Source organism: Larus michahellis, chromosome 18 (assembly GCF_964199755.1).
Source record: "Larus michahellis chromosome 18, bLarMic1.1, whole genome shotgun sequence".
NCBI lineage: Eukaryota > Metazoa > Chordata > Aves > Charadriiformes > Laridae > Larus > Larus michahellis.
In genome coordinates, this window is record NC_133913.1 from 1,064,169 (window position 1) to 1,089,625 (window position 25,457).

Below are 25,457 nucleotides of genomic sequence, written 5' to 3' on the forward strand. Positions count from 1 at the left end.
TCCCCTTGGCTGAGCTGTGGCCTGGCCTGGGCTCAACTCCGGCAGACGGAGCAGATGAACTCTAACAGTCCCGTACAGAGAGGTTTAATCCGCAGGAAAATGACGTTTGTCCCATGGGAATGCCAGGGGAAGACCCTCAGGGAGCAGAGCGGGGCCGGCAGCGCGCTTTTGGGTGGTTCTTCTGGTCGTGTCCGGCCACGGGAGGTGTCCAAGGCCGGCGGACACAAGGCTTTGGTGCTCCCAAAGCGGCGTCTCAGCCAGGCGGCCTGGCTTTTGTGGCTCAGATTATTTAATACTCGATGTAGGGGTGCGGGAACTGCTATGGAATAATGCTGCCAGATGAGAAAAGGCAGCGCCAAGGCGGCGGTGGGCATTAAAGCCTTAGAGAAAGGCGTCTATAACTAAAAGACATGGAGCCGATGGGGGCTGAGCCACAGGGACGGCATCGCAAAGTACTTCTTTGAAGTGCAGCGGGCCGGGACCAGCCCAGTCTCTTGCTGGTGCGTGAGCGGTTCCCAGGAGCAGTTTTTCCGTCCCCAGTTCATTCATCCGAGCGCTTGTGATGTTTTTCTGCGGGGCCTGGGCTCCTGCCCGCCCTGTTCGGAGGCGTCAGAGCAGCCTGTCCCCGTCCCCGGGGTCTGCGCGGCCGGGCTCCCTGCGCTCAATCCCCCACACAAAAGAGCAGCAAAGTCAGGGGCTGCCCTTGAGCCCGGCTGGACGCAACGCGAGCTCCGCTGAGCCCTGCCCCGGGGAAACGGGGCTGCAAACCAGGGGCTGGAGCCAGCCCCGGCCTAGCAGCTGCCCGCTGGCTCGTAGCCAGCCCTTCAGAGCCACCAGCCCACACAGGGATGGCCACGGTGCAGCCAAAAGCTGAGCCAAGGGGTCCGCAATGTCCCTCGTCGGCTCCGCTGCTCCGAACGCTGGTCCCTCCAGGCAGTGGGACGAAGGGCTGTGTCTCCTCGCTCCCGCAGGGAGAGGACGGGCAGGAGCCGGCCTGCAGAGCCCCAGATAAATGCACTCAGGATTGAATAAACTTTGGCTCCGTACCCAGCGCTCCAGCCGAAACCTGCGGGGAAGGTGGGGCCGGTGGAACAGCGGCAGCTGCGAGAGGGACGGGAGGTTTCGAGCTGCGCCGATGCCGGTCGCTCGCCCAGGACCCGGAGGGGAAGCGGCAAGGAGGGGCCCGGGGCTGTGCCGGGGTGGCTCTGCCCCACACGGGTGGCCCCGGCGGCTTTGGCCGAGGGAGTCGCAACTTGTTCCACATTTAACCAGAAACACACTTTTCCTCGGCTTTGTTGAGAAGATGCTGTTGGGAAGTAAGGAAAAACCCAAGCAGCTGAGCCAGAGCTGGCTGTTCCCCGCAACCGCGGAGCCTTTTATTCCCTTCCCGGGCTGTTACCTGCCGGGACAGCGGCAACTCCCTCCCCAGACCGTGGCTGGAGGCAAACCCGACCTGCTCCAAGCTCCGCACCACAGAGGAGAACTGGGAGCTGCTGTGGGTGAGAAGGACCCACGGGAAAAGGCTGTTGCATTTCCCTGATGTTCTTACTCTTTTACAAAAACAAAACAAAAAAATAAATCCATGAAACAAATGCTTGTACAGTGAATAAGCCATTTTATTTTTGTCCTGTGCTCACACAATCTCTCTTCTTTCCCTGACAGGTCACAGATCATTAAAATAAAAGTTTCTAAGAGGAAAATAATTTAAAACATACGCGCAGGGCTCCCTTCCAACCTCCCCACACCCACATCTCCACCACTTGTGCTTCGTCTCATGCGTAAGTAAAGCCGTTGGATCTCAGGCAGATGGGATGCGAGACCCCCACTGGGTCTCGGCGCGTCTGTCTCACGCTGTCCAGTGCCACAGCGAACGCTCCGAACCCCCCGCGCTGCGCTCCGAGATCCAACTACTTTCCCTGGAGCTTGGAGAAACGCGCCCACGGCCGCACATCTCCCCCGGGGGGGGCGTGCCGGGGGCTGCTCCAGGCCTCCCTCCTGCATTCCCAGGTTTCCTTCCCTTGAGTTACCACCCCGAGTCTTCCCTCCGACGTGCCGCCCTCACCCCGTATCACATGCACAGGACTGGCTAGGAAAAGCCTTTTTTTTTTGTTTTTTTTTTTTTGTTTTTTTAAGCTTTTTCAGTTGCTGGTAAAGTCAGTACACTCCCAGCTGTGCTATATTGTAAATACAGCTTCTAGGATGGTCTCCGTGGCGGAGACCGACAGTGATCAAGGCACTACCCCCACCCCCCTCCTGAAAACAAAGGAAGTCAGACCAACACCTAGGGACAGAAGAGAATCCTATAATGTGATCACACGGTTACACTGAATCTTTATGGCAAAGAGAACATTTAGCAGCTTTGAACGGTTGGGCTTCTCCCTTTTACTCAACACAAGCACTCTAGACCCTATAGGGAAAAAACCAGGGCGGAAGCCCTAAAAAAATCAAAGCGCGGTTAAGAAACAGGAATCCTAACAGCTGTCTAATTTCTAGAAGTGACAAGCCCACGGCCTGGGGTGGGAACCCTCTGCTCCCCTTGTGCTGTACGCTGACTGGGCGGGGGGAACGACCACCCTCCTCCTCCCCTTCCTCCCCAGGCAGTTCCGCAGGCAGGCGGTGGGAGAAGCCGGCGGTTGCATGCAGGCTGCTGCGTGTGCCGGCTCAGCGGCGCTGGCCCGGCGGCAGTGACATGCTCTGAGTGTGGTGGGGGACCGCGTATCACACCGCTTCTCTTAACCCTCTCCAGCTCCAGACACCCCTCCCCAAAATCCTAAAGCTCTACGTGCCCCCCCAAGGCATCACAGCTCCTCCAGACGTACAGTAACGGTTCTCCCGCGAGCCCCCCCCCCCCCCCAAGACTGGAAAGGGTTAATGGAAGTCACACCACTTGTGTTTCCATGTGTGCACTGGTCTGCTCTAGGAAGGGATGTCGGTTAATCTGGAATTAAGTCAGATTGAATCACACACACCGATGTCAAAACTGGTTCAGGAAAAGGAGAAAAAAAAAAAAAAAGGGGGAAAAAAAAAAAAGAAAAAAAAACCAACTACCTGAAATCACAGAACTTTGGAAGTTCAGAAAAATGTCTCTCCTATAACTTGTTTTAAGTTCATTTGCTTAAATCTCTTTTCTTATTTAAAGCCAGTTCCTAACAGTAGTTTTTCCACCTCTGCCAATCTCAGGGCCGGCGATGCCGGCTCGGTTCCTGCGCTCAAAGGATTCCAGGTTGTGGAAGGCGCCGGGCTGGGCAGTGCGGGGTCCGCTCCTCCCCGTCCCTCCCCGCAGGGAGCCCTCAAACCTCAGCCTGCAGGTCCCGCAGTCTCTCCCGCACACCGACCGGCAGCAGTCACGTTTTGTTTTGTTTTGTTTTTTTTGAGACGATATATCGGATAAGAAGGCATGAAAGTTCCTCTAAAGTACTTCCAGGCTCAGCCCTTCTCCAGTTCTCACTTGAGCGAGTGTCCCACTCCTCCCGCGGTGCCGTCCCTTCACTTCCTCCGGTCCTTCTGTTTGCGCTCCTGCCGCCGGCCCTGCTGGTCGGCCACGGCGCGGGGTATCAAAATGACGCTGCCGTCGCTGGCGTACTGCAGGGCGTACTGGCTGGGGGAGTAGGGCTGGCCGTTCTCGTCCCGCAGGCGGCCGAACACTTCTTGGTAAAGGTTCTGCACCTTTTGCTTCATCTGGCGGATGGATTTGAGGAATTCCACCTTCTCCCTGAGCAGTTTGGACTTGTCCCGTTGCAAGTCCTCGACGTCCCGTTCCAAGTTGAGGATGGTGTCCAGTTTCCTCTTGCGGCAGTTCTGGGCAGCCATCTTGTTCTTGCCGCGCCTCCTGATGTCGCGGATCAGGCTCAGCTGCGCCTCGCTCAGCTGGTACTTGGAGAGGAGCTCGTTGAACTCCTCCACAGGCAGGTTGATGATCTTGTCGTTGGTGAAAGGGATCTTCATGGCTCTGGCTCGGTGCTCGTCCCTGCTCATCTGCTTATCCAGGAACTCGGACGGCTTCTCCTTGCTGCTCTTCTTCCCCGCGCTGGGCAGTTTGGGCTCCTCGGGATCCAGGGCCCCCGGAGCCATGTTGTAGGTGTGGTTGTGGCCAACGTGCTCCAGGTAAGGCAAGTAATGGAGCTGCGACGGGTCCTGGTAGCTCATGCGGCAGAACTTGCTGTACTCTGGCTGGTATCCAACCGCCCCTTCCGCTTCTTCAAAGTCCACGTTTTCAGAGTCTGAGCTGTAGCCGACAGCTCCTTCCTCAGAAAACGAGGAGGAGGAAGAGGACGAGGAGGAAGAAGAGGAGGAGGACGAGGCTTCTGAGCTGCTCAGAGAAGCAGGACTGTGGCCGGAATCCAGAGAAAGACCTGAGTCGGAATCAAACTCCTCTTCCAGCTGCGAGGCCTGCACCGGGTTGAAACCTTCTTCAATCGCCAAGTCCATCAAGCTGATCTCATCAAGCATGGCTTCGTCTAGAAGACCGCCCAGCGGGTCCGGCAGCTCGGGGCCAGCCGTCTCGTTGACTGTGCTGTTCAACTGCGGAGGGAAGAAGATGCCGCTCAAGTTGGTGGAGCTGAAGGTGGTGTTGAGGCCGGTGGAGTTGTCCGGCGCCAGCTGGAGCAGGGCCGAGCTGCCAGCCATGGAGGGGCTTTCGATTTCGGAGCTGAAGAGGGAGAAGTCCTGCGAGCAGCTCCCCAGGGAGGCCTGATGCAGGCTGACATTCTGATTGATGGGAGTGTTGGGGGCCAGGCTGTAGTTCGAAGTCAGCAGGTCTCCGCTCGTGCCGTTGTACAGGGTTTCTGCGGTTGTGTTGTTCACTTCCATAGCCTGGGAAGAGACGCGAAACAGCTCGGTAAATGAGCCGCGCTCAGGCCCTGCCTTCGCTCCTGGTGTGTGCCAAAAAGAGTACGGACAATGTTTCTAGATCCCACGGCAGGAGCTCTCCCCAGCGGCCCGGCATCGTCTGCCAGCCGCAGGAGGGACGCGACAGCAGCAGCAACCACACACGGTGTCACCGCACAGGCTGGGAAAAAACCAAAGCGGCTGCGACCGACCCCAAACCACGATTGTCTGGGAATCGGGTGCTCGGGACAGCCATCGAACCTAAATTCAGGAGAGCCTGGAGGGGCAAACGCCTTCCCACAGCCCCCGCTCCAGCTCACCTGCATTTCCATGATAGACATGAGGTCCTGCCACTGCTGCTCCAGATCGAAGGGCGACTCGGTCTCGGTGAGGAGAGGGGACAGCAGGCTGGTCTGGATGCCCGCGGACCTGCTCTCGCCGGGCACGGCTTCGCTCAGGGTGGAGACATCCGCAGCTGGGAACTAACCACGTGAGGCAGAGTCAGTCCCCGGCTGAGGGAGCCAGCAATCCCCAATGCCCTTCCACCTCCGCGCGGGCAATCGCTTCTCCTTTGTTCAAAGCAAACTGGTTGCAGTTATTCCTCCACAGTTCACTATGAACTAATTAGAAGCAAAGCCAGAAGTCTTTAATTAATTGTGACCACCCCCCGCCCCCCCCCCCCCACTGCTAGTTTCGCAGGCACGATGCCTGGAGCCTCCTTAAGCAGCCTAACCCAATTTACTGCCGGTTCTGCGGTCTGGGTTAGGGGTACGAGAGGCACGGAAAGCCCGGCGAGCGAGCGAAGGAGAGCCGCCACCTCCGGATCTGCTGAGGGGCAGAAGCCGTCGCCCCATGCACTCACCTCCGAATTCTCCCCGAAAGGGAAGGTGGCCTCCAGCAGCCTAAGGCACTCCTCCAGGGACAGGGCTGTCTGATCCTCCGCACCAGGCACCTGATGTGAAACACAAGCAATCGTAGCCCCGGGATTAGGGAGGAGGTGATGAGAAATGAGCTCTTTACAGCAGGGCTTTATTACAGCGCATCCAAAAAGAGCCAGAGGCCCCACCCAGTGCTTCGCAGACTCCATCCTCCCGCTCCAGAGAGCCTCGGAGCAGCCCCCTGAGCGCAGCGGGGAAAGGGAACGTGCTGCTTCTGCTCACCTACTGCCAGCGCAAGGACTCGGCTACAGGCTGGAGGGGACTCTGCGCCTGCCCACGCCACCGCCTCTGCCAGACAACCAAAAGGCGCAGCGAGAACCAGCCGCCCTCGTCCCAGCGTCCTGCCGAGGGTGACACGGCCATTACCCTGCCCGCCTGGCTGCGGCTGCCCGGCCCGGCAGGCAGCCTGCCTTGCTCTTTTCCACCATCAAATCCTCTCGTCCACCCCAGGCAAACCCTCATCCTGCGGCTCAGCACATCCCCAACGAAAGGCACACGCGGTGCCGCTCGCCCCGACAGACGGACGGAGGGCCCTTCGCCTCGGCGGGGGCACGGACGCCCGAAACGCTGCATCCCCGCAGGCACAGACCCCAGCCCAGCCGGCCCAGGGGTGTTACCTGCGCAGGGAAACTCTCCCCGGTCTCTCCATCAACTAGTAGGTTTCTATCCAAGATCTCATTCCCTCCGCTCCTCCAGCTGTCCCCGCGCTCCCTCCCATCGCTCAGCTCTTTGTCCACTTCGCTCTCTTTCTGACGGTGGCTGTAGTCAAAAATCTCTCGCCCAGCGCCGAGATCAATATCCTGTCTCCACAGGATGTCAATCAAATCGATGTCCTGAAAGACAGACCAGATTTCCTTCAGCCCTGGGCAGGGTCCCCACCCGAGGGACATCCCCCCCCCAGCCTCCGCCGGGGCTGACCCGCAGCCCACCCGCCGGGCACCTCCGCCCGCCTTCCCTCGGCGCCCCGGGGGGGCTCTGCCTCCCGAGAGCGGCTCTGCATGGCGGGAGGTGAGCCCGGCCCTCGGCTCCCCGTCGCCCATGGCCGCCCGCCCACCGCCGGCAGAGGCGGCTGGGGCCACCGGGCCCCGCGTCGCGGCGGTGGCTGCGCCGTGCCCGCCTTGCATCAGCCCGTGGTGCCATCCCGGCCATTTGCATAAGGGGTGGGGTGCGCCGGTAGGAAAATCCCCGCATTTCCACCCACCTGATGCAACTTCAGCCGCCGCCGCCGCCGTCCCCGGGCTGCCCCTCGCCGTCCCCGGGCTGTCCCTCGCCCCACGGCTGACCGCAGCGCCCCCGCCGCCCTCCCCCGGCCATCCAGCCTGCCCTGCGCCCCGGCCGCCGCCGGCCTCCGCCCCGCCGCGCCTCCCCCACCTCCCGCCCCGCCGGCAGCATCCCCGCGGCAGCGGGGAGCGGCCGCCCCCTTCCCCCCGCCTCCCCCGGCAGCGACCCCCGGTACCTTTCTCATGTCCCCAGCTGCCGCCCGGGCCGCGGCGCACGCCGATCATGGTCCCCGGAGGGGCGGGATGGTCGGGGCGCGGCGCCGCGCACGCATCGCCGGTCGGGGCGGCGGCTGGGGGAGCCGCGCTCCGCTCCGCCCCACCGGCCACAGGTGCCCGCGGCCCCGGGCTGCGGCGGCAGGAGCCCCCCTTCGCCTCGCCCCCCACCCCCGGCTCCGTTGGGCCGGGCTCGGCTGGGCTCGGCTCCCGCCGCCCTGCCCGGGCCGGGCTGCGGCGCGCCCCGCCCGCCCCTCCCCCGCCGGTACCGTGGCTGCGGCGGCGCCAAGCCCCGCCCCCGCCCCGCCCCGCCGGGATGCGGCGCCGCCGGGCCACGCCCCCCGCCCGGCCAATGGGCCGCCAAACCCCGCCCCCGCGCCCGGGCGGCGGCGCGGCTCCGCCAATCCGCGCCGGCGAGGGGTGGGGAGGGACAACGCCCCGGCCAATCCTCGGCGACGGGGGGGCGACGCCTCGGCCAATGGGAAGCGGCGCAGCGGCCGCGCGGCGCCCACCGGGCCGCTCCCCCGCCCTGGCGCAGCGCGGACGCCCCCCCCCGCCCCGGGCCCGGCCTCGCCCTGCGCCGCACCGGGGGGGGGGGGGGGGGGGGGGAGCGGCCCGGAGCACCCCCAGGAGGGCGGACATGCCAGGGTGACCTTGGCTTCCCCCTCCCCCGGGAGACCCCGACCGCCTCCCCCGGTAGGGCCGGGCCTGGAGGGGACTCTCCCCACCCCCCCGTAGGACCTCCTCGATGCTCCTCGCACCCCCCCGCGGTCCCTCACAACGGGCACCGGGGGCGGGCGGTAACCACGGGCGCTGGGGAGGCGAGGCCAAGTGTAAGGAGATCTCCCCCCGCCCCCGTCCCCAGCCGGGGGGCAGCGGGAGGGGGCACCGGGCTGAGCACCAGCAGCTCATCACATGTCTGGCGGCCGCGTATTTTTATCCTGCTGTTGTGGAGACGGCACCGGGCAGCGGATGCCTCCCGCCGTCCCCACCCCCAATGCTGCAGGGAAAAGTCCCAGGGATTAAACCCAGGATAGCGAGGAACGGATTTCAGAAAAAAAATAGAAATTAAAGATTTTTTTAAAAATTGAATCCCCCATTTTGGCTGATTCCTGCTGCAGTCCCCCCCTTCCCCCCTCCCAAACCCCACACCGCACCCAAGGGCGAGCTCCAGCTCCTGAAATTATTAATAACAGCCATATTCCCCGAGCAAGGTTGCGCCTGGCCTGCGGGGAATTGCAATATTTTAAGTGCCGGGGAAAGTCATGGAAAAATTTAAACCCCGGCCCTAAAGCCATCTGCATATTGTCACCATCATCATCCTCCACCTCAGGAAGGGGGGAGGGGGGGCCGGATCGAGCCCTGCAGGTGCCTTTCCAGAGGCAGCCGCACTGAATTCCCATGGGAAGGGCTGGGCGGCTGCTCAGCGTCTCCCGTGGGGAGCCAAGATTCCAGACAAAGACAGCAAAAAAATACAAAAAAAAAAAAAAAAAAACCCCAAAAAATGCTTTGAAATAAGACTCGGGGCTTTGAAGCGTTACAGCGGCAGCGAGCGCGGCTGGGGGCCCTGGGGGGGGACGAGCGGGCGGCGTGACGGGGTGGCGGCGTGATGATGTGACAGCGTGACGCGGGCGCGCGAGGCGGGCCGGCGGACGGGAGTTCCTGGCGCCCTGCACACCTCGCAGGTGCAGTAACACCCTCCCCTCCCCTGCAAGCCAGGCATTTGGGGGAAAAAGAGAGAGAAAGTAGAGACCTGAGGAAGAGGACGGGTGCCTGAGACCCAGGGCGGGGACGGTGCAGAGCCTGAGCCCCCCACCCTGCCCCGGAGGAGCACGATTCCCTCCCGGCATCGCCTGGGGGTTTCGCTTCAGCAATTCCAGCCCGAGCTGGATGGGTTTGCAACAACATCGAACGCAGGACTGGGGTTTTAAAGACAGAAATAACGAGGCTGCTGGGAAAGAGCGGTGTCAGCGGCCTCTCGCCTCCCAAATCCGCAGCATTTCTCTCGAAAACCCGACCCCGGTTTCTCCACACCGCGCTTGAAAGGCTCCCCACACCCGACACCCTCAGCCAAGACGACCAGGGAGGGAGAGCGGAGTCTTCCACGGGCTGCGCGTGACCTTGTACGCGGCATTTCATCAAATTCTTCCCCGTTCCCAAGGCAGGGAATCACCCCTCTCATTTATCAGGGAAAAAGCTGAATGCGTGAACAGTTGTGCGTTCTGTGACCCTCTGACCGACGCTCCGCTCGTTGACACCTCCAAGGTCGCTGGTTGCAAACCCAGAGTGGGATTTTCATTCTGTCCCGCAGCCCCAGCACCACCAGAGCTGGGAGATTCCCCCGGGAAGGGGAAAAGCTGCTGGCAGGTACAGCCGAGGCACCATCCACGGCAGCATCCCGCTCCTCCTCCGTCAATACCAGACCCCAAACAACCGTCACCTTTGTCTCTCGGGCACGCAGGCCTTCACACCGCTTTGCTCATGCCATTCCCTGCCTGCTGCTGCTCTGACACCACAAAAGCCCCCTGGCACCCGCGACAGCTGCCTGCCACGCTGACCACCCCTCGCCGCAGGGGACAGGGGTGACAGCAGTCGAGCTGGGCTCTCCCCATGCCCAGCCGCCTCCGAGATACAATTTACGAGACACAAGAGCGACGCTGGAAAGGACCCGACGCTGCAAATCAGCACTAACATCCCCCACGCGGCAGCCAGGGAGACGCTGAACATGCCGTGACAAAGAGAGCGGTGCCAAAAAGGAAAAAGAGCAGCAGCTCCCGGGGCCCGGCATTGCATCACAGCCTCCGAAAGGTTGCACTCAGACAGAAAAAAAAAAAGAAAAAACAAAACAAAAAAAACCACCCGCTTTCCAGTTCACCTCTCCCCACCCGTCTGTGATGAAAACCAAGCAACAAACACCGCCACTGGATGAACTCCAGAGCCAAGTAACCCAACCACCCGCTCGACACCTGGGCTGAGGCTGTTACCCAATGCCCCTGTTTATTTCCCAGCCTGGTTTTATGGGTTTCACAACACAAAGCTATGCACACAGGTTGAGACGATGACCCCAACCCTTTCCCTCTCCTTTCACTATTACTTTCAGAGCAAGAATAAAACAAACAAAAAGGAAAAACCCACGGCACGCATACCCCCCTCCTTTTGTATTACGCCACTCCCAAGTGTGGACCCACTTTTCCCAGGCGCTAAACACCCACAACGTACAAAGTACCGCTCACTCGGATGGGTACCAGAGCGCACGAGCCCCCCCCAAGGGCTACCCTTCCCCCCCGCCACAGGCGAAAGAAGGTCCTGCCTACCTCTTTGGTCAGGTCTCCATTCACCGGGGCAGCCACCGCTCCCAAATCTTCCAGTTCTTCCCCAAAACCCTGCTCTGCTCCACTCTCCCTCACCCCGTTGTCGGGACTGTTGCCATCCTGCAGGCCGCTGCCGTTCTCTAGGGCGATGCCGGCGCTGGGCTGGCTGCCGGACACGGAGCCTTCGGGGTCTCTGTGCACCAACCAGGCATTGACTTCAGTGGTGGGCACCTGAAACCTGTCCAGGGCCCTCACCTGGTTGAGCAGCCTGCGAGCGGTGAAGTAATAGTCCAGGTCTACGCTTTTTGGGTGGATGCCATATCCATCCAAGGTGTTACGCAGGTTGTGAAACTGTGTCTGGGTGTAAGCAGAGCTCTGGCCAAGAATGATCTCCCGCAGAGGAGGGAGCTGCGAGTTCAGGTAGGTGTCCACGTCCACGCGAACGCCGATCAAGCTGAGCAGAATGGTGAACTGGATGAGGCCTTCAGTGAAGTATTTCTTCAGAGAAAGCATTTCTGGCAGAGGAGAAAAGAAAACAGGTGGAGGGTTTGGGAACTAAAAAAAAACAAAAAACAAAACACCAAAACCCAGCGTCAGATGAATTCTCCACACAACAGGTTGGTTGGGTTTGTCTTTCCTCTGCCCCACTTTTAAACAAACAAAATAAAGCAACGACTTCAGCATTCGAATTATCACTAAACAGGATAAAAGTTCAAAGAAGATTCAAGACTTTGGGTTCAGGACGACTTTGTTTTTCTTTTCAAATTCTGGAACTCACCGGTCAGCCAGCAGAGTGTAATTAAAGATTTAAATCTCGAGAAGCAACAAACCCTCCCCAGATGACAGCCTCCACCCTCTCTCGCCCCTTCCTCTTCTTCGCAACTGTTTGGGAACACAGACCATGCAGCTACATCAAAATCCACGTGACTTACTGTCCAAAAACTCCACATACAGCGACTTCCTCTCGCCCCCCCAATGCCCCACACTCCGGGACGGGGTCCGCTCCCTCCGACAGCCGCCTGCTCTTTTCTTCCCCTCTTCTGCTCCGCGAAGCTTCCTGAAGGAGCCTTTTACCACTCAAAGGTCCCGATGTTGGGAAGGTCCAAAGACTCCTCCGCTCTCCGGCTGCAATTTCATCAGCGGCTGAAACGCAACCCGAGAGGGCAGGCGATAACGCACCGAACAGACACCACCCTAAACATTGCACATGGACCTACTACACCGGCGGGTCCCCCACGCGCGGGGCCCGGGGAAGCCGAGCCAATTTCACTCCAGAACGATGATTTTCTTGACACGGGGCGGGGGGCACAGACACACACACACACACACCCCCCCCGGCGGAGGTTACCTCTGGTGACAATACTGCCCGTGCTTCCCCTCCCGGAGCTATTCTTAGGCCGGTGCGTCAACTTCCCCTCTCTCTGAAGGAATCCAGCCCCGACTCCCTTTCACTCCTCAACCCGCTTTCCAGCAGCTCTCGGGGCGGGGGTGGGGCAAAACACCCCCGACCACCCCCCGCGCTGGTGGGGGCTCCGGGGCTCGCCCCACCCGGCCCGGCGGGGCGGCTCCCGGGAGGAGCCGCCAAGGCCCCGGCTCTGCCCGTTCTCCCCTCCCGGGATCCCAGCGCTGCCAAGCGTGGGGGCCGGTGGGACACACCCCCCCCCTGCAGGGCCCTTTAAGCCCCCCCGGGGCCCTTTAAGACCCCCCCCGCGCCTCGTGACCCGCCCCCCCGCGCGCGGCCTCGCCGTCCCCTCAGCGCCGGCCCCTCATGGCCGCCCGCCCCGCGCCCCTCAGCGTCGCCCAGCCCCGGCCCGGCCCGCGCCCCCCGCACCCCTCGCCGCAGTCCCGGCTCCTCCGCCCGCCGCTACCCGCTCGCCGCCGCCGCCGCCGCTCGCTCCCGGCCCCGCCGCCGCCGCCGCCGGCCCCGCTCCCGCTCCCCGCCCTGGCCCAACCACCTCCCCCCTCCCGCCTCACGCGGCGTCGCCGCCAATCAGCGCCCGCCATGGGGAGGCGGGAGGGAGCGGCGGGCCAATGGCAAGCGGCGGTCAGGCGTTGCGCCCGCCCCCGCCGCCGCCCGGATGGGCAGGCCGAGCGGCCAATCGGCGCGCCCACAGCGCCGCAGGCCGCTGTGCTTGGCCCGGCGGTCGGGCGCTAGGCCAATGGGAGCGGAGAAGCGAGGTTAGGCGACCCGCCCCCAGCGGCGTTTGAGTGACAACGCCTCGGCCCAATGGAACGCGAAGTCTCCGTCGAGCAACAGCGGCAGTGGCCAATGAGACGACGCGCAGGAGCCAGCCGCCCGGTCTGGGCGCTTGACTGCCAGCGGCGCGCACCAATCCCCGCGGCGCGGAAACACCGCCCCCCCCTCGCCCCGCAGCTGTTGCCATGGCACCGGGCGCCCCCGGCCCCGGCGCAGGGCGAGGCCTGGGGCCGCCATGGCAGAGCGTCCTTCGCCCCGCCACCGACAGGGGGGCCCTCGTGTCCCCGGGGTCCCCAATCCCGACACCTCCCGCGGGCAGAGGGAGCTCTGGGCCTGCTCCGGGCCCACACCCCAGCTCCCAGGCCCACACCCCAGCTCCCGGGCCCACACAGGACATGGCGCCTCGGCCTTGCTGGCTCCCCCGGAGTGGCCCAGGAGCCTCCTCTGCGCTGCCACAGGCCCCGGGGCCGATAACACTGTCTAAACACGGCCCTGCCCTGCGCTCACCCGCGGCCCTCGCAGGTCCCCGGCGCAGCGCAGGCGCGAAGCCACTTGCAGATGGAAGGAGTGAGTCAAAGCCGAACCTGGAGCTTCGCCTCGGGCCCCCAGTGAGTCAGTGGCGGGGCTGGGAGCGCAGCCAGGGCATCGCCTGCAAACCCTATGGTTTACTTTCTTCATTGCTCCAGCCCTTTGCTAATTAAAAGTCTTTAATTTCACGCTCCAGCAGCTGCCCAGTCGGCATACCCCTGCTCATTACGCCCAGGTCTGGTTTTGGGTTGAGAAAAGCAAGCTCTCCTGGTCCGCATCTCCTCGCCTGTGGCAATGGGAGCTGCTGGAGGTGCAAATGGCTGTCGGAGAGAGGAAACTCCCTGCCCCGACCTGGGTTGGCCAAGAGCCGCAGGGAAGGGGGCAGCCCCGGGGGAACGCCGCGACTCTGGGGTGCTAGGGCTTGGAGCAGGATGGGGCTCCCCACCACACAGAGCCACCACACTGCAGCTCACGAGCCAGGTGCTGCCTGTGTGTCTGGCCGTCACTTGTTGGCCTAAAACAGTCGCACTGTCCATGGGTCATCCCATGAGTGCCGCGGCTCATCATGGGGGAACCCACCGGCCAGTTTGAGTTTGACTGAGCAACCAAGGTCTCGATGTTAGATGCCTTTTGAGACAGTAACTACCCAGCGGAGGTGAGGGAAAGGCTGCAACTCACCCCAACCACCTCCCCAGGTGCTCGAGGACCCACGCCAGCACCATCAGCACATGAAGCCAGTGGCTCTGAAGCCACTCGACAAAAAGCGCCGGGATCTTCTGTTAGAGCTGCAGGAGCAGAGGCAGAAAGGTGCTGTGAAACAGCCGGCATCAGGCCCCTGTCCCATCCTCACCTCTCTGGGATAATCAACCACCAGATCACCCACGGGAACTCCATGAAGTATTTAAATAACTAAGCACGGAGCGGGGTCGGTGTTAAAACTGTCACCTGTGAGCAGGTTATTTAATACCTTCCCTCATCGATTGGCGCCGGCTTCCTGCCCAAATCAATGCCAGCGCCCACGGGGCGAGGGGCAGCCGGCAGTGGAGGCAGGCAGGTAGGAGGTAAGGGCAGCACCACCCCTGCCTGCTATTCCTGCAACGCTGCAGCTGCCTGGAGCGGCGGCAGCTGCCAAAACCAGACACCCTCTTCCCTGCCCCAGAAACTTGCCGGGACAAACAGGATGCCAGAGACAATAGTTCATCCGAAAAAAAACAGTGGAAAACGAGTGCGGGCTCTGACACCTCGCAGCAGGGTGAGGTTTCCCAGCTGGGGGTGTCTGCCCAGGGCAGCAGCGGGAGCAGAGCCCCCTTTTTTTATGGCAAGGACCATGCTCAACAGCACGGCTGAGAGACGGGGGACAGGCTGTGCATCCCCCTAAACCCAGAGAGCCCCAATGCTGCGAGCAGGGATGCTGCAGATCATCCAGGGAGACAGGCAAGGCAAGGAGAGGGGCTGGAGCAGCCAGGGGAAGGTGGCGAGGAGCTTGGAAGCACTTGGATCCAAACGATTCTGGGTCACGGGCTCACTCTGCCCCGGCTGCTCCGTCTCGCTAATCTCCTCCTGGAAAACAAGCCACGAAACACCCACAAAAGCCGGGGTGCGGCCACAGCCCACGTCGTGCCACAACCAGCAATTTGCTGAGGCAACGGTGGCGGCCCCGGGGGGCAGAGGGGCTCGGCCCCATTGCCAGAGCCCAGCGGGACCGAGAGCCACCGCTCGGCACGTTGCTCGCCGGGTGGGAAATCTGGGGGTCCTGCCCACCCCGATGGCCACCGACGGTTTGCTGCGGGGCTGCCGTGCTTGAGAGCTTTATTCGGGCACCATCTCCCCGTCCCCCCCCTGCACCTCATGGGGAAAAGGGTCTATGGGAGTGTCCTAAAACCCTCCCACCATGGTCAGCCTCCCACCGGCAACCCGAGCTGCGTTATTTTTAGTGTCCCCCCAGGACTATTTGGAGGGCTGGCAGGCGTCCCTGGCCCTGCAGCCTGCCCAGCTCCCAGGCAAAAGCCTTTCAGTGCTTCGTGCCCGTCAGGGGGGCACAGACACCCCCTTCCCCAGTGCTCCCACAGGAAAACTGTGCCCCCCCCGCTTCCTTTTTGACCGTGGGAACAGCTGGGGACAGCCCGGGGGGAGCAGTGTCCCTCTGGTGGGGTGGCTCTGGGCATGGTGTGTCCCTCTGGCCCTCGCCCCAGGGCTGTGGCCGGGGTTCCCCCGTGGGCTGAGCCCCCACCGTGGGGAAAATCTCCAGCCCCAGAGGTAAAAGCAAACAAGGGTGATTTGGGTGCAACCAGTGAGTCACCGGCAAACGCCACCTGGAGAGGCCAGTTGACAGGAGCGGGGGCACTGGGGGCTGTGCCCCATGGCCAGGATCCCCCGTGATGGCAGCCGGGGGGGATACTGCCCCCCCAGCAGAACCCACAGCAGGGATGCGCTTGCACCCACCAGCTGCCAGGACCCTCCACCCCAATTTGGTGACCCCAAATTAAAGGCAGCAGAGGTTCGGTGAGGGGTGACCCCTCCCTGTCCACTGCTGAGCCCCCCGCCCGCTCCCCCGGGACTTCCCTGAACCCCCCAATTCGGGGTGCGGGGGGGTCCCAGCCTCCATCCCACCCCACTACCCCCCCCCAGGTGGGTTCTTTCCCAAAGGAGGTGCCAGGGTGCGGGGAGGGGGGCACCAGGGGAGCAGCCCCCCACGGCCACACGTGTGTGTCCCCCCCATTTCCCCACTACGTCCACACACGGCAGCACACTGGGGTGCGGGACCTCTGGCGGGGGGACCCCCTCCTTTACCTCCCCTACTGCGGGGGGGGATGCGGGGACCGGGGCGGAGCGGGCCGGGTTGGGGCGGGCACGGCAGCGCGGGGGGGCCCGCGGCGGCGGAGCCATGGAGCCCGCGGGGCCGGTACGGGACCGGGGCTCCGCACCCCCATCGGGAACTTCGTGCGACCGGGGGTGGGGGGCGAGGGGAGCGGGGAGATAAGGGGGAAAAACGGGGAAAAGCGGGGAGAAAGGTGGGGGAACGGGAAAAAAACGGGAGGAAAAACATGGGGGGGGGGACACGGGGAGGAAAAAACGCAGGGGAAAAATAGAAGAGGGGCAACATCGGAGGGGGGGACGGGGGGGCGATGGGGATAAATGGTGGGGACCGGGGGGAAAGGGTGGGCAACGGGAGGGGAAAGGTCTCTTGGTGGGAGGAGGGGGACAGGGGGAGTGGGGAACCAAGGGGGAGAAATGGGGACATGGAATTCGGGGGGGGGGAATGGGGAGAAACGGGGGTGCAGGGCAGGGAGCAGGGGGGCAGTGGGGGCAGGACGGGGGATCAAAGGGGGTCCCAAAATCCAGACCTTGGGGGGACCCCAAGGGAGAGAATCCAGGGTAGGATCTCCCCAGGGTGGGCTGGGGGTGGCTGAGCCCCCCGGCCCCTCTCCCCCAGGAGCCCTCCCTGTACACCGTGAAGGCCCTGCTCATCCTGGACAGCCTCGGCCAACGTCTCCTGGCCAAGGTGAAGCCCGCCCCCTGCCCCCCCCCCGTGCCTCAGTTTCCCCAGCAGGTGCTGCCCAGGTCTCCCAGCCCCCCTGGCTCAGGCATCTCCCCTCTGCCAGGCTGCAGGGGCTTGGGGGGCCCCAGCAGGGGCTTTGGGGGTCCCAGCACCCACCCCCCCGGTGCAGGACCCCTGCTACCCACCCTGCCGTCACCGTCCCCCCTGCCTGTCCCTGCAGTACTACGATGGCACCTTCCCCACGGCCAAGGAGCAGGCGGCCTTCGAGAGGAGCATCTTCAGCAAGACCTACCGGGCAGGCGGTGAGGGGGGGGATTCCGCTCAGGAGCTTCTGCAGTCGGGAGCTGGGGGGGGACACACGGTTGCAAAAGGTTTAATGCTGGGGGGGCACCAGGCTGGAAGCAGTGTCGCCTCGGCACAGTCCTGGGGGACACCAGCACCATCCCGTGTCCCCAGGGGAGGTCGCCTGTCTGGAAGGACTCACCGTGGTCTACAGGAGCAGCGCCGACCTCTTCTTCTACGTGGTGGGGGGCTGCCAGGAGAATGAGGTAGGGTGGGGGGGAGCGGGGCAGCCCTGGGGACCCCCCGTGGCCCCACTGACACCCCCCTTCTCCCACAGCTGATGCTGTCGACCGTGCTCGCCTGCCTCCTCGACACCCTCGGCCACCTCCTGCAGTGAGTCCCCAGACCCCTGTGCCTCGGGTGGGGAAACTGAGGCAGGGCATGGGGCAGCAGCTCGTCCCAGGTGGCCCCCCATGAGCTGACACGAAACCCCTGTCTCCTAACACCCCGGTGGCTGCTTTGGGATGGCACGGGTCCCCGGGCCCGTAACTGTGACTGGGTGCAGTGACATCTCCCACCCGCTTGCAGGAAGGAGGTGGAGAAGCGCTTGCTGCTGGACAACATGGAGGGGACATTCCTGGTGGTGGATGAGATCGTGGACAGAGGGTGAGCTCCTGCTGGGGGGGATGGAGGGGGAGAAGCAGCCCCCCGTTGCAGGGACAGGGGGTGGCATCGTCCCCCTGGGTGCTGGGAAGGGGCTGTCCCTGTCTCAGGGTGCCGAGGGGGAGCTGGGCACCCCGGTTTGCCACCATGGCAGCAGCTCTTCCTCCAGCCTTTGTCAGGGCATCCCAGAGCTTTGCACAGGGAGGGAAGCTGAGCCCCGGGGCGGTGGCGGCGATGCCCGGCGGGGTGCAGCCAGGATCGGGAGGGAGCCCTGCCAGGGGGATCCCTGTGGGATGGTGCCAGCACCGCGCTGCTCCGCAGGGTGATCCTGGAGAGCGACCCCCAGCAAGTGATCCAGCGGCTGAGCCTGCGGGTGAGTCCGGCCATCCCATCCCATGGCCTTCCTCCACCCTCCTCTGCCTTCCCCCACCCTCCTCAGCCTCTCTCCCCCCCGCCAGGGCCCGGAGCCGGCAGCGTATGGCTTCGTCCTCTTCGACTATCTGGCAGGCGGCTCGGAGCAGGGGGACACGAGGGACGCTGGCGGCCGCAAATAGGCAGCGCCGAGGAGGTGCAGACACTTCCCTGTGCCGGGGGTCCGGCTGGGATGGGCAGGGATGGGATTGGGGTCGGGGTCCAGCCAGGATGGGTAGGGACTGGGGTCAGGGTCTGGCTGGGATGGGCAGGGATTGGGGTCGGGGTCCAGCAGGGATAGGGGTTGGGATCCGGCTGCTGCCAGGAAGCTCCCGACTGCAGCAGCCTCGTGGGTGATGGGCACCGAGGGGGTGCTCCCCACGTCAGGGCACCCAGTGGGTCCCCTTGACCCCCCCTCCTAAATCTGCCAGCCCCCTTCCCTCCCCCAGGGTGGTAACAACCCTCTGTCTGAGCAGAGCGTGTCCCAGGTAAGCACTTCGTTAGCCTCGCGAATGAGGGGGTGGGCTGCCCGGTTTTACCCATCAGGATGGAAATGGGACACACCTGGGTCCCGCTCCTGTTGTCACCCCAGCACGGGGTCCCACGGGCCGGTAAGGGCACCCCGAGCTCAGCCTGACCCCGTCCCCGTCGTCTCTCACAGGTCCTGCAGCCCACCAGGGCGCACAGCGAACCATCCCCGCTGGCGTGACGGCGCCGGGGTCTCCCCTCGGAGGGACTGGCTGGAAAGGGGGGACCCCAGCACCAGGGGACAGTGGGCAGGGGGACACACGGACCTTCCCCGGCATCCCCCCGCTCCCACCCCAGCCTACGTCCCCCAGACACCCCCTCCCTGGCCGTGCCGCCTCCAGAAGCCCTTCAGCAGGTCTCTTATCCTCCCCCAGCGTTAATAATATTGGGGGAAAAATTAAGCGCTAATGAGGGAGGACTGGTTCACCGTTCCCGCTTGCTCCTGCCTGGAGCCGGCTACAAATAAAGTTTTCCTCCCCGGTTTGGCATCCTCTCTCCATCAGCCATGTCAGGTGGTGGGTCCCCGTGGGCACGTCGCCCGTCAAGGTCAGGCACTGGGGGCTCAGCTGGGGCCACCGCTGAGTTTTGCTCTTTGAAGCGTTTCCTTTGGAGGTAAAAAGGTGAGATTTATGGGTTTTTCTGTTCAATCCCACTCTAGGGGTTCATCATTTCAAGCCACCACAGGTCAATGGGGTCTGGCACAGGGTGGCCCAGGGCTGGCTGGAGGCTGCAGGACCCCACAGTCGTGGTGTGGGTCTGGTTAAAGAGAGGAGCCCCCCACCCTCTCCCTGCCATGGCGGGTGGGGATGGGGGCAGCACCCAAATGCTGCCCACCGGTAGGTGCCGTGCGTGGGGCAGCCACAGTGCTTGCACCCACAGCCAAGCGCAGTCTGCTCTGCCACTGTCACGCTGCACCAGCCTAAGGACACCCCCCCTGCCTTGGCCTCCCCCCACTTCCTGGGAACCCCCCGCCCTGAGGACCCTCCCGAGCCTGGGGACCACCCCCCCCCCCCGACCCCACCAAGAAACCGCCACCGCTTCTTGCGCGACGCTCCCTAACGCCGCGGCCGCAGCGCGGCTCTTGCTCGCCGCTCCCTGGCGGGGGCCCGGCCCACTTTGCATAACCCAGCCGCGCGCGGGAACGCCCCTTATATGGTGCGTGACACCGCCCCTTCCCGTCTTAGCCCCGCCCCTCCACGGATGCCCCGCCCCTCCCGGCCTGTCCATTCACTATCCTGCAGCGCCCCCTGCCGGCGGCCGGGGGGAACGGCCGGGAGCCCCCGCCTTGAGAGCCCCCGGCCCAGGACCACCACCCAACCCCCCTCCCGGGACCCCCCCGGGTCTGGGACACCCCTAGACCGTCACCCAGACCCTTCCCATCATCTTCCCCCCACCCCCGGGATTCCCCAAATCCCAGGGATCCTCCCCTTGAACACCCCCAACCCCAGCGGCCCCCCCCCCATCACAGGGACTCCTCGCCCTTCGGGACACCCCCCCGCCCCCCCATCCTAGGGACGCCCCTGCTGTGGGACACTCACCCCCCACCCTTGTGACCCCCTCCACCCCCCCGGTTTCCCCCCCACATACACACCCCGCCCCCTCCCGGGGTCACCCCGCAGCCACGTGGACTCCAAAGGTTCGTGTCACCCCCCCCCCAAAACACGAGGGACACCCCAAAGTCTTCCCCACATCCGCCCCCGACCCCCTCCCACCCCAGCCCAGCTGCAGGGGCGCTCCCGAGCCGGGGGGGCTGCGGGGGGTGGCTGCACCCCGAGCGGACGTTGATGGATGGTGTTTGTGTCCCCCCCCGGGACCCCCCCGGAGGGACGGGCAGGGACAGCAGCTGGCAGAGCTGCCCGCGTCCTCCGGGGGGGCCCAGGCAGATGTCCCCGCATCCGGGACACACACAGCCCCCCCCCGGCACCCTTCTGTGCACCCCCCACCCAGCCACACCCCCAGCCCCGGGTCCCTTGTGTCCCCACGTCCCCCCCCCCGTGTCCCCGAGCAGGGAGGGTCCCAGCCGAACACTCCCACCCCACCATGTCCCCCCCAGGAGCTCACCGCCCCCCCCGTCCTGGATCTGCCCCCCGCAGTGGGCAACAAAGGCCAGCGCTTGGTGGGTCCCCCTCACACCCAAAAACTGGGGGGGGCCATGGGGGGCTGGCAGGCGGTGGTTTCCCACCCTGGGGACCCCCCGCCCCAGGGTCCCCCCCCCACCAGCGGCACCCCAAGACCGGGGACCCCGGCCTGGGCTGGATGGGGCACCCCAAAAACCACCCCGAGGCCCCGTCTGCTCCCCGGGGGTGCCCGGGCTGGCGGGGGGGGGGGGGTTGCCCCATCATGGCGGGGCTGTGTGTCCCCCAGCTGCTCCTTGGGGAGGGGACACCGGGTCCCCCTCTCCCTCCCCATGGCGGAGAGCCCCAGCGTGGGAGCGGAGAACAAAGAGGAGGAGGAGGAGGAGCGCGAAGGCCCCGCGGTCCCCGGCCATGACAGCTGGTGCCCCCCAAGTGACACGGGGACAAAGGCGCCGTAGCAGGCGACGGGCCCGGGGACAAAGGGGCTTCGGTCCCCGGGGACCGCGGGGCTGGGGGGGGGGGGGGGGGGGGCGGGGGGGCGAGATGTCACTCACGGGGGACGGGGCGCACCGGGACTGAGCGGAGCAGGGCGCTTCCCCGGGAGAGACGGGGACGGGGGCCACCAGCCCCACATCCCCGCTGGCCGGACCCACAGCACGGTCACCCCCGCCGGCCAGGCCACCCCCAAACCCACGCTGGCCCCCACAGCCACGAGACATTCCCCCCCCCCCCCCCCCCCCAAATCCTGGCAGCCTGCGTCTGTGCCACCCGGCACCCCGAAGCCCCCCCAGCCTGGCTCCATGTCACCCCCAGAGCCACATCACCCCTCCGACCCCATGTCACCCCCAGAGACATGCCCCCCCCCCCGAAGCCATATCACCCCCAAGGCCATATCACCCCCAAACGATGTCACCCCCCCCCCCCCCAATCCCATGTCACCCCCAATCCTACGCCACCCCCAACCCCACGTCACCCTGCACTCGGGTCACCTCCGTCCCCCTTGCTCCATCCCCCCCCCCCCCCCCAAGCTGGGACCCCGACTCCACGGGGGAGATGATGGGGGTGACCGGGGTGGGGGGGTGCCACGGTGGCGGGCCGGGAAGGGGATTCATTAGCCGGGGGGGGGATGGTTCCAGCGGCCGCCTTGATTGATGGCCCGGCCTCCATCTTGTCAGGCGGGTTTTGTCTCCCGGCCGGGGGGGGAGGGAAGAGAAAGGGAGGGAGGAGGAAGAAAAGCCCCCGGGGCCGGGGAGGGGGGGGCAGGGGTTGGGGTGTCGGGGGAGGGGGCCCCTCTCGCCTTTCCCCGGGCTGTCCCGGTGATGGATGGCCCGGCCCCGCCGCAGCAATCCCCACCTCGGGGCGGGGGGCACGGGGCCAGGGACCCCCGTCCTCTGTCCTCGGGGACCGGCCACCCCCCTCCCTGGCCGCGCGGGGGGGGTTTGGCCACACAATAAGCCCCCATCCCTCCAAAACCCCTGACTGAGCCCCCCCCAACTCATCACACCCGCGGGCGCTGCTGGCCGGGGGTGGGGGGGGGACGCACACACGGCCCCTCCTCCGGCCCGGGGCGCCCCCAGAGATGAACCCCGAGGATTTTCCCCTCCCCGGTGCCCCGACTCTGCCCTTCGCTCCGTTCCTCCCACCCCCGCCGTGGATCCGCGGGAGCCCCCGAGACCCCCGAGCTGGCTCCGGGGGGCCGCGGAGCAGCGCTACCCCCCCCCGCCCCCCCCGGCCGATCCATCCCTCCCCGGTGCGCGGGGGCCGCTGTCCCCCCCCCCCGGCCCCATTGTTGTAACGGGGGATTTAGAGCCCGATGAGCAGCTGCAGCCTCTGCCCCAGGGAGAACATGGGCAGAGCCCGGGGGGGGGGGGCCGGGGGGGGCAGCCCCAGCCCCTCTCTGCCCTCCCCACCCCTGGAGACCCTGGGGACGGCTCCTGCCCCCTAAAAATTGGCTGAGAGGGGGGTGGAGGGGGTGAGGAGGGGTGAGAGCACCCTGCGCAGGGAAGGATAGAGGGATGGGGGGGATGCAGGAAAGGATGCAGGGGTGGAGGGAGGCAGGGATGGAAGGATGCAGGGATGGAGGGAGGCACAAAGGGATACGGGGATGGATGGAGGGATGAAGGGATGCAGGAAAAGATGCAGGGATAGATGGAGGGACAGATGCAGGGATGGAGGGATGCAGGAAAGGATGTGGGGAGAGATGGAGGGAGGGATGGAGGGAAAGATGGAAGGAGAGGGACAGAGGGATGCAGGGATGGATGGAGGGATGCAGGAAAGGATGCGGGGATGGAGGGAGGGATGGAAGGATGCAGGGATGGAGGGAGGCACAAAGGGATACAGGGATGGATGGAGGGATGAAGGGATGCAGGGAGGGATGGAGGGAGGGATGAAGGGATGCAGGAAAAGATGCAGGGATGGATGGAGGCACAAAGCGATGCAGGGATGGATGGAGGGAGGCAGGAAAGGATGCGGGGATGGAGGGAGGGAGGGATGAAGGGATGCAGGGATGGCGGGAGGGATGCAGGAAAAGATACAGGGATAGATGGAGGCACAAAGGGATGCGGGGGTGGATCGAGGGATGAAGGGATGCAGGGAGGGATGCACGGGACAGGCAAGGGCACGGGGCCGGCTGGCACGGGGACAGCCATGGGGATGGCTGGGGACAGCATGGGGGGCGCCGGGGGGGGTTGGTCGCGCAGCCCCCCAGATGGCAGGGCTGGGGGGCTGCCCCCGCGCCGGCTCTCTGCTGCGCTTCCCAGCTAATTGAGCGAAATGGCTGTCAGCGATGTAATTAAAGGGGAGCGGGAGCGCTCGGGCAGGCCTCAAACAGATGGAAGGCCCCTTAATTGGTAATTAAATTCCTCCCTGGCAGGTGAGACGGAGCAGCAGCCGGGGCCCCCCCAGCCGCGGAGGGGGAGGCAGAGCCGGTCCCCAGCACCAGCGGAGCCGGGGGGGGGGTGACACAGCCACGGGGCCGGGGTCCCCGTCCCCATCCCTGCCTCGTCCCTTTGTCTGCGGTTTCTGGAGCAAACCCAGCCCCCAGCCCCCCGGGGCCACCGTCCCCCCTCCCGCAGCCCCCCTGGTGCCAGTCACCCAGTGTGTGTGGGGGGGGGGGACAGCCGGGGAGGGGACAAGGACCTGCAGGGGACCCCAACATTTTGGGGGGCTCTTTGCCTGGGACTGCGTGTCCCGGCCATCCACACCCCGCTGCGACGTCCCCTCCACCCACAGCACCCCCCGTCCCCATCCCGAGGGACACAGACACCGGGGGTGACGGCAGCGGGGTGCGGGGGGGGGGGGGCTGGGAACCCCGATGAGCGCCCGCTGCCCCCGGACCCCCCCGCCAGCCGGGCAGGGGGGTGTGTGTGTGTTTTTTTCTGTCATTATCTCCCGTAATGTCGCGGATAATGGGAATGGCGATTGGCGGCGCCGGCCAATATTTCATGGGCGATGGGATGGCGGGGACCGGGCCCCCCAGACAGCAATATTAATAATGGCCCCCGCGCCGTCGTCCTAACGAAGCCCCTAATGCGGAGGGCCGCCCCGGGCGGTGGGGGGGCACCGCTGTCTGTGTGTCCCCCCCCCACCGCCGGCTCATTTAATTCCCCATTAAAGCCCCCGCGGTGCTGCCGGCCCCCCGCCAGCCGTGACCTCCGGCGGGGGCACTGGCCTCTGCCCCGGCTGGGCCACTGTGACCCGTGGGGCTGGCCAGGGGGGGGGGGCCAGCGGGGTCAGGGGCCGGGGGCCCAGCGGCAGCCCCACGGCAGGGGGACGTTAGTTCCAGCAGGGATGGCAGATAAAGGGGGCTTTATGGCTGGGGATCCCCCCCCCCCCGTGCCGGATGCCTTCTCCACCACTCGCTATGGTGACGATGGTGATGGCGACCCTGCGCCTGTGCTGGTTCCCCCCCAAACCCGGCAGGATGGGGACCTCCCCAGCCCCCCAGCACCCACCGGCCGCGGGGGGGGACCCTCCACGGTTCCCAGCTCCATCCCCAGGCAGCGAGGAGTTACGGACACCGTTTAATTTGCCCGTTAATCACCGTTAGCGGGGTAATGAGGGGCTCCCCCAAGCCGGGCTGTCTCTCCGCGACCTTCACCCACGTCACCAGCGTGGCGGTGACACAGCGGGGGCCGCACGCCACCGAGCGCGGCTGCCACGACCCGGCGGGGGGACGGGAGCGGGGGGTGCAAGAGCTGGGGCATCGCCTGGGGATCTGCCCCCCCATGGCCCCGCAGCCGGTGGGGACAGGGATGGGGACAGGATCCCCCCCCAGCCCCAGGTCTTGCTCAGGTGCCGACTGGTACAGGATTCCCCATGGCGGGCAGCATCGCCGCGAGCCAATGGGACAGGAGCCCCCCCGGCCCCACAGCTGGATGCTATAGGGCCGGGACCCCCCCCCACCTCTGGGGGTGGAGGCCCCTGTGCCCCATGGCCACCCCCGGAGGGGACAGACAGTCCACCGGGCCCCAGCAGCAATGGGACCCTCCTGCCCCACGGCGGGACCCCCCTGCCCCCCGGCGCACCCAGCCCTTGGGGGGGGGGCGGACCCATAGCAGAGCCAAACCAATGAGCAACTGCAAGGTAGCAGGGGGCGGGACCAAAGAGACCCCAGCAACCAATGGCCTGTCTGGGGGGGTGTGGCCAATGCATGACGTGTGGTGGGTGTGGCAGGCCCCGCCCTGGAGATGCTGGGGGGGGCTCC

The 25,457-nt window shown here is 65.1% G+C and overlaps 2 protein-coding genes across 9 annotated transcripts; one reads left to right on the top strand and one right to left on the bottom strand.

Moving 5' to 3' along the window:
- Positions 1-1,595: 1,595 nt before the first annotated feature.
- On the bottom strand, positions 1,596-12,519 carry NFE2L1 (NFE2 like bZIP transcription factor 1). 7 transcript variants are annotated; one of them, XM_074562542.1, is made up of 7 exons: positions 12,401-12,519; positions 11,502-11,712; positions 10,573-11,084; positions 6,383-6,598; positions 5,690-5,779; positions 5,148-5,309; positions 1,596-4,812 (listed from the first exon to the last, which is right to left on the bottom strand). In XM_074562542.1, exons 3-7 carry the CDS (start codon positions 11,080-11,082, stop codon positions 3,487-3,489), a joined length of 2,304 nt encoding a protein of 767 aa, XP_074418643.1. In that variant the 5' UTR covers positions 11,083-11,084; positions 11,502-11,712; positions 12,401-12,519; the 3' UTR covers positions 1,596-3,486. The 7 variants fall into 7 exon arrangements, with proteins under 7 accessions (XP_074418643.1, XP_074418642.1, XP_074418645.1 ...); XM_074562541.1 differs by having other exon boundaries at positions 10,573-11,124; XM_074562544.1 differs by having other exon boundaries at positions 11,502-11,694; positions 12,401-12,469.
- A 3,622-nt stretch (positions 12,520-16,141) lies between these two features.
- Positions 16,142-19,202, top strand: COPZ2 (COPI coat complex subunit zeta 2). 2 transcript variants are annotated; one of them, XR_012584152.1, is made up of 10 exons: positions 16,142-16,196; positions 16,728-16,796; positions 17,014-17,095; positions 17,250-17,341; positions 17,413-17,468; positions 17,664-17,741; positions 18,060-18,111; positions 18,197-18,306; positions 18,599-18,637; positions 18,811-19,160. XR_012584152.1 is itself a non-coding variant. In XM_074561985.1 (9 exons), the coding sequence occupies exons 1-8, from the start codon at positions 16,179-16,181 to the stop codon at positions 18,290-18,292; spliced, it is 543 nt and encodes a 180-aa protein (XP_074418086.1). In that variant the 5' UTR covers positions 16,142-16,178; the 3' UTR covers positions 18,293-18,306; positions 18,811-19,202. The 2 variants fall into 2 exon arrangements, 1 of the variants encoding a protein (XP_074418086.1); XM_074561985.1 differs by lacking the exon at positions 18,599-18,637 and having other exon boundaries at positions 18,811-19,202.
- Positions 19,203-25,457: the final 6,255 nt, after the last annotated feature.

Excerpts from the sequence above, each read along its gene's own strand:
- COPZ2 (XM_074561985.1), top strand. Across the intron at positions 17,342-17,412 it reads GGGGCTGCCAGGAGAATGAG|CTGATGCTGTCGACCGTGCT; the intron begins GTAGGGTGGGGG and ends CTTCTCCCACAG. Across the intron at positions 18,112-18,196 it reads TCCAGCGGCTGAGCCTGCGG|GGCCCGGAGCCGGCAGCGTA; the intron begins GTGAGTCCGGCC and ends CCCCCCCGCCAG.
- NFE2L1 (XM_074562541.1), bottom strand. Across the intron at positions 6,599-10,572 it reads ATGGAGACCTGACCAAAGAG|GACATCGATTTGATTGACAT; the intron begins GTAGGCAGGACC and ends TCTGTCTTTCAG. Across the intron at positions 5,310-5,689 it reads CTTTCGGGGAGAATTCGGAG|TTCCCAGCTGCGGATGTCTC; the intron begins GTGAGTGCATGG and ends TCACGTGGTTAG.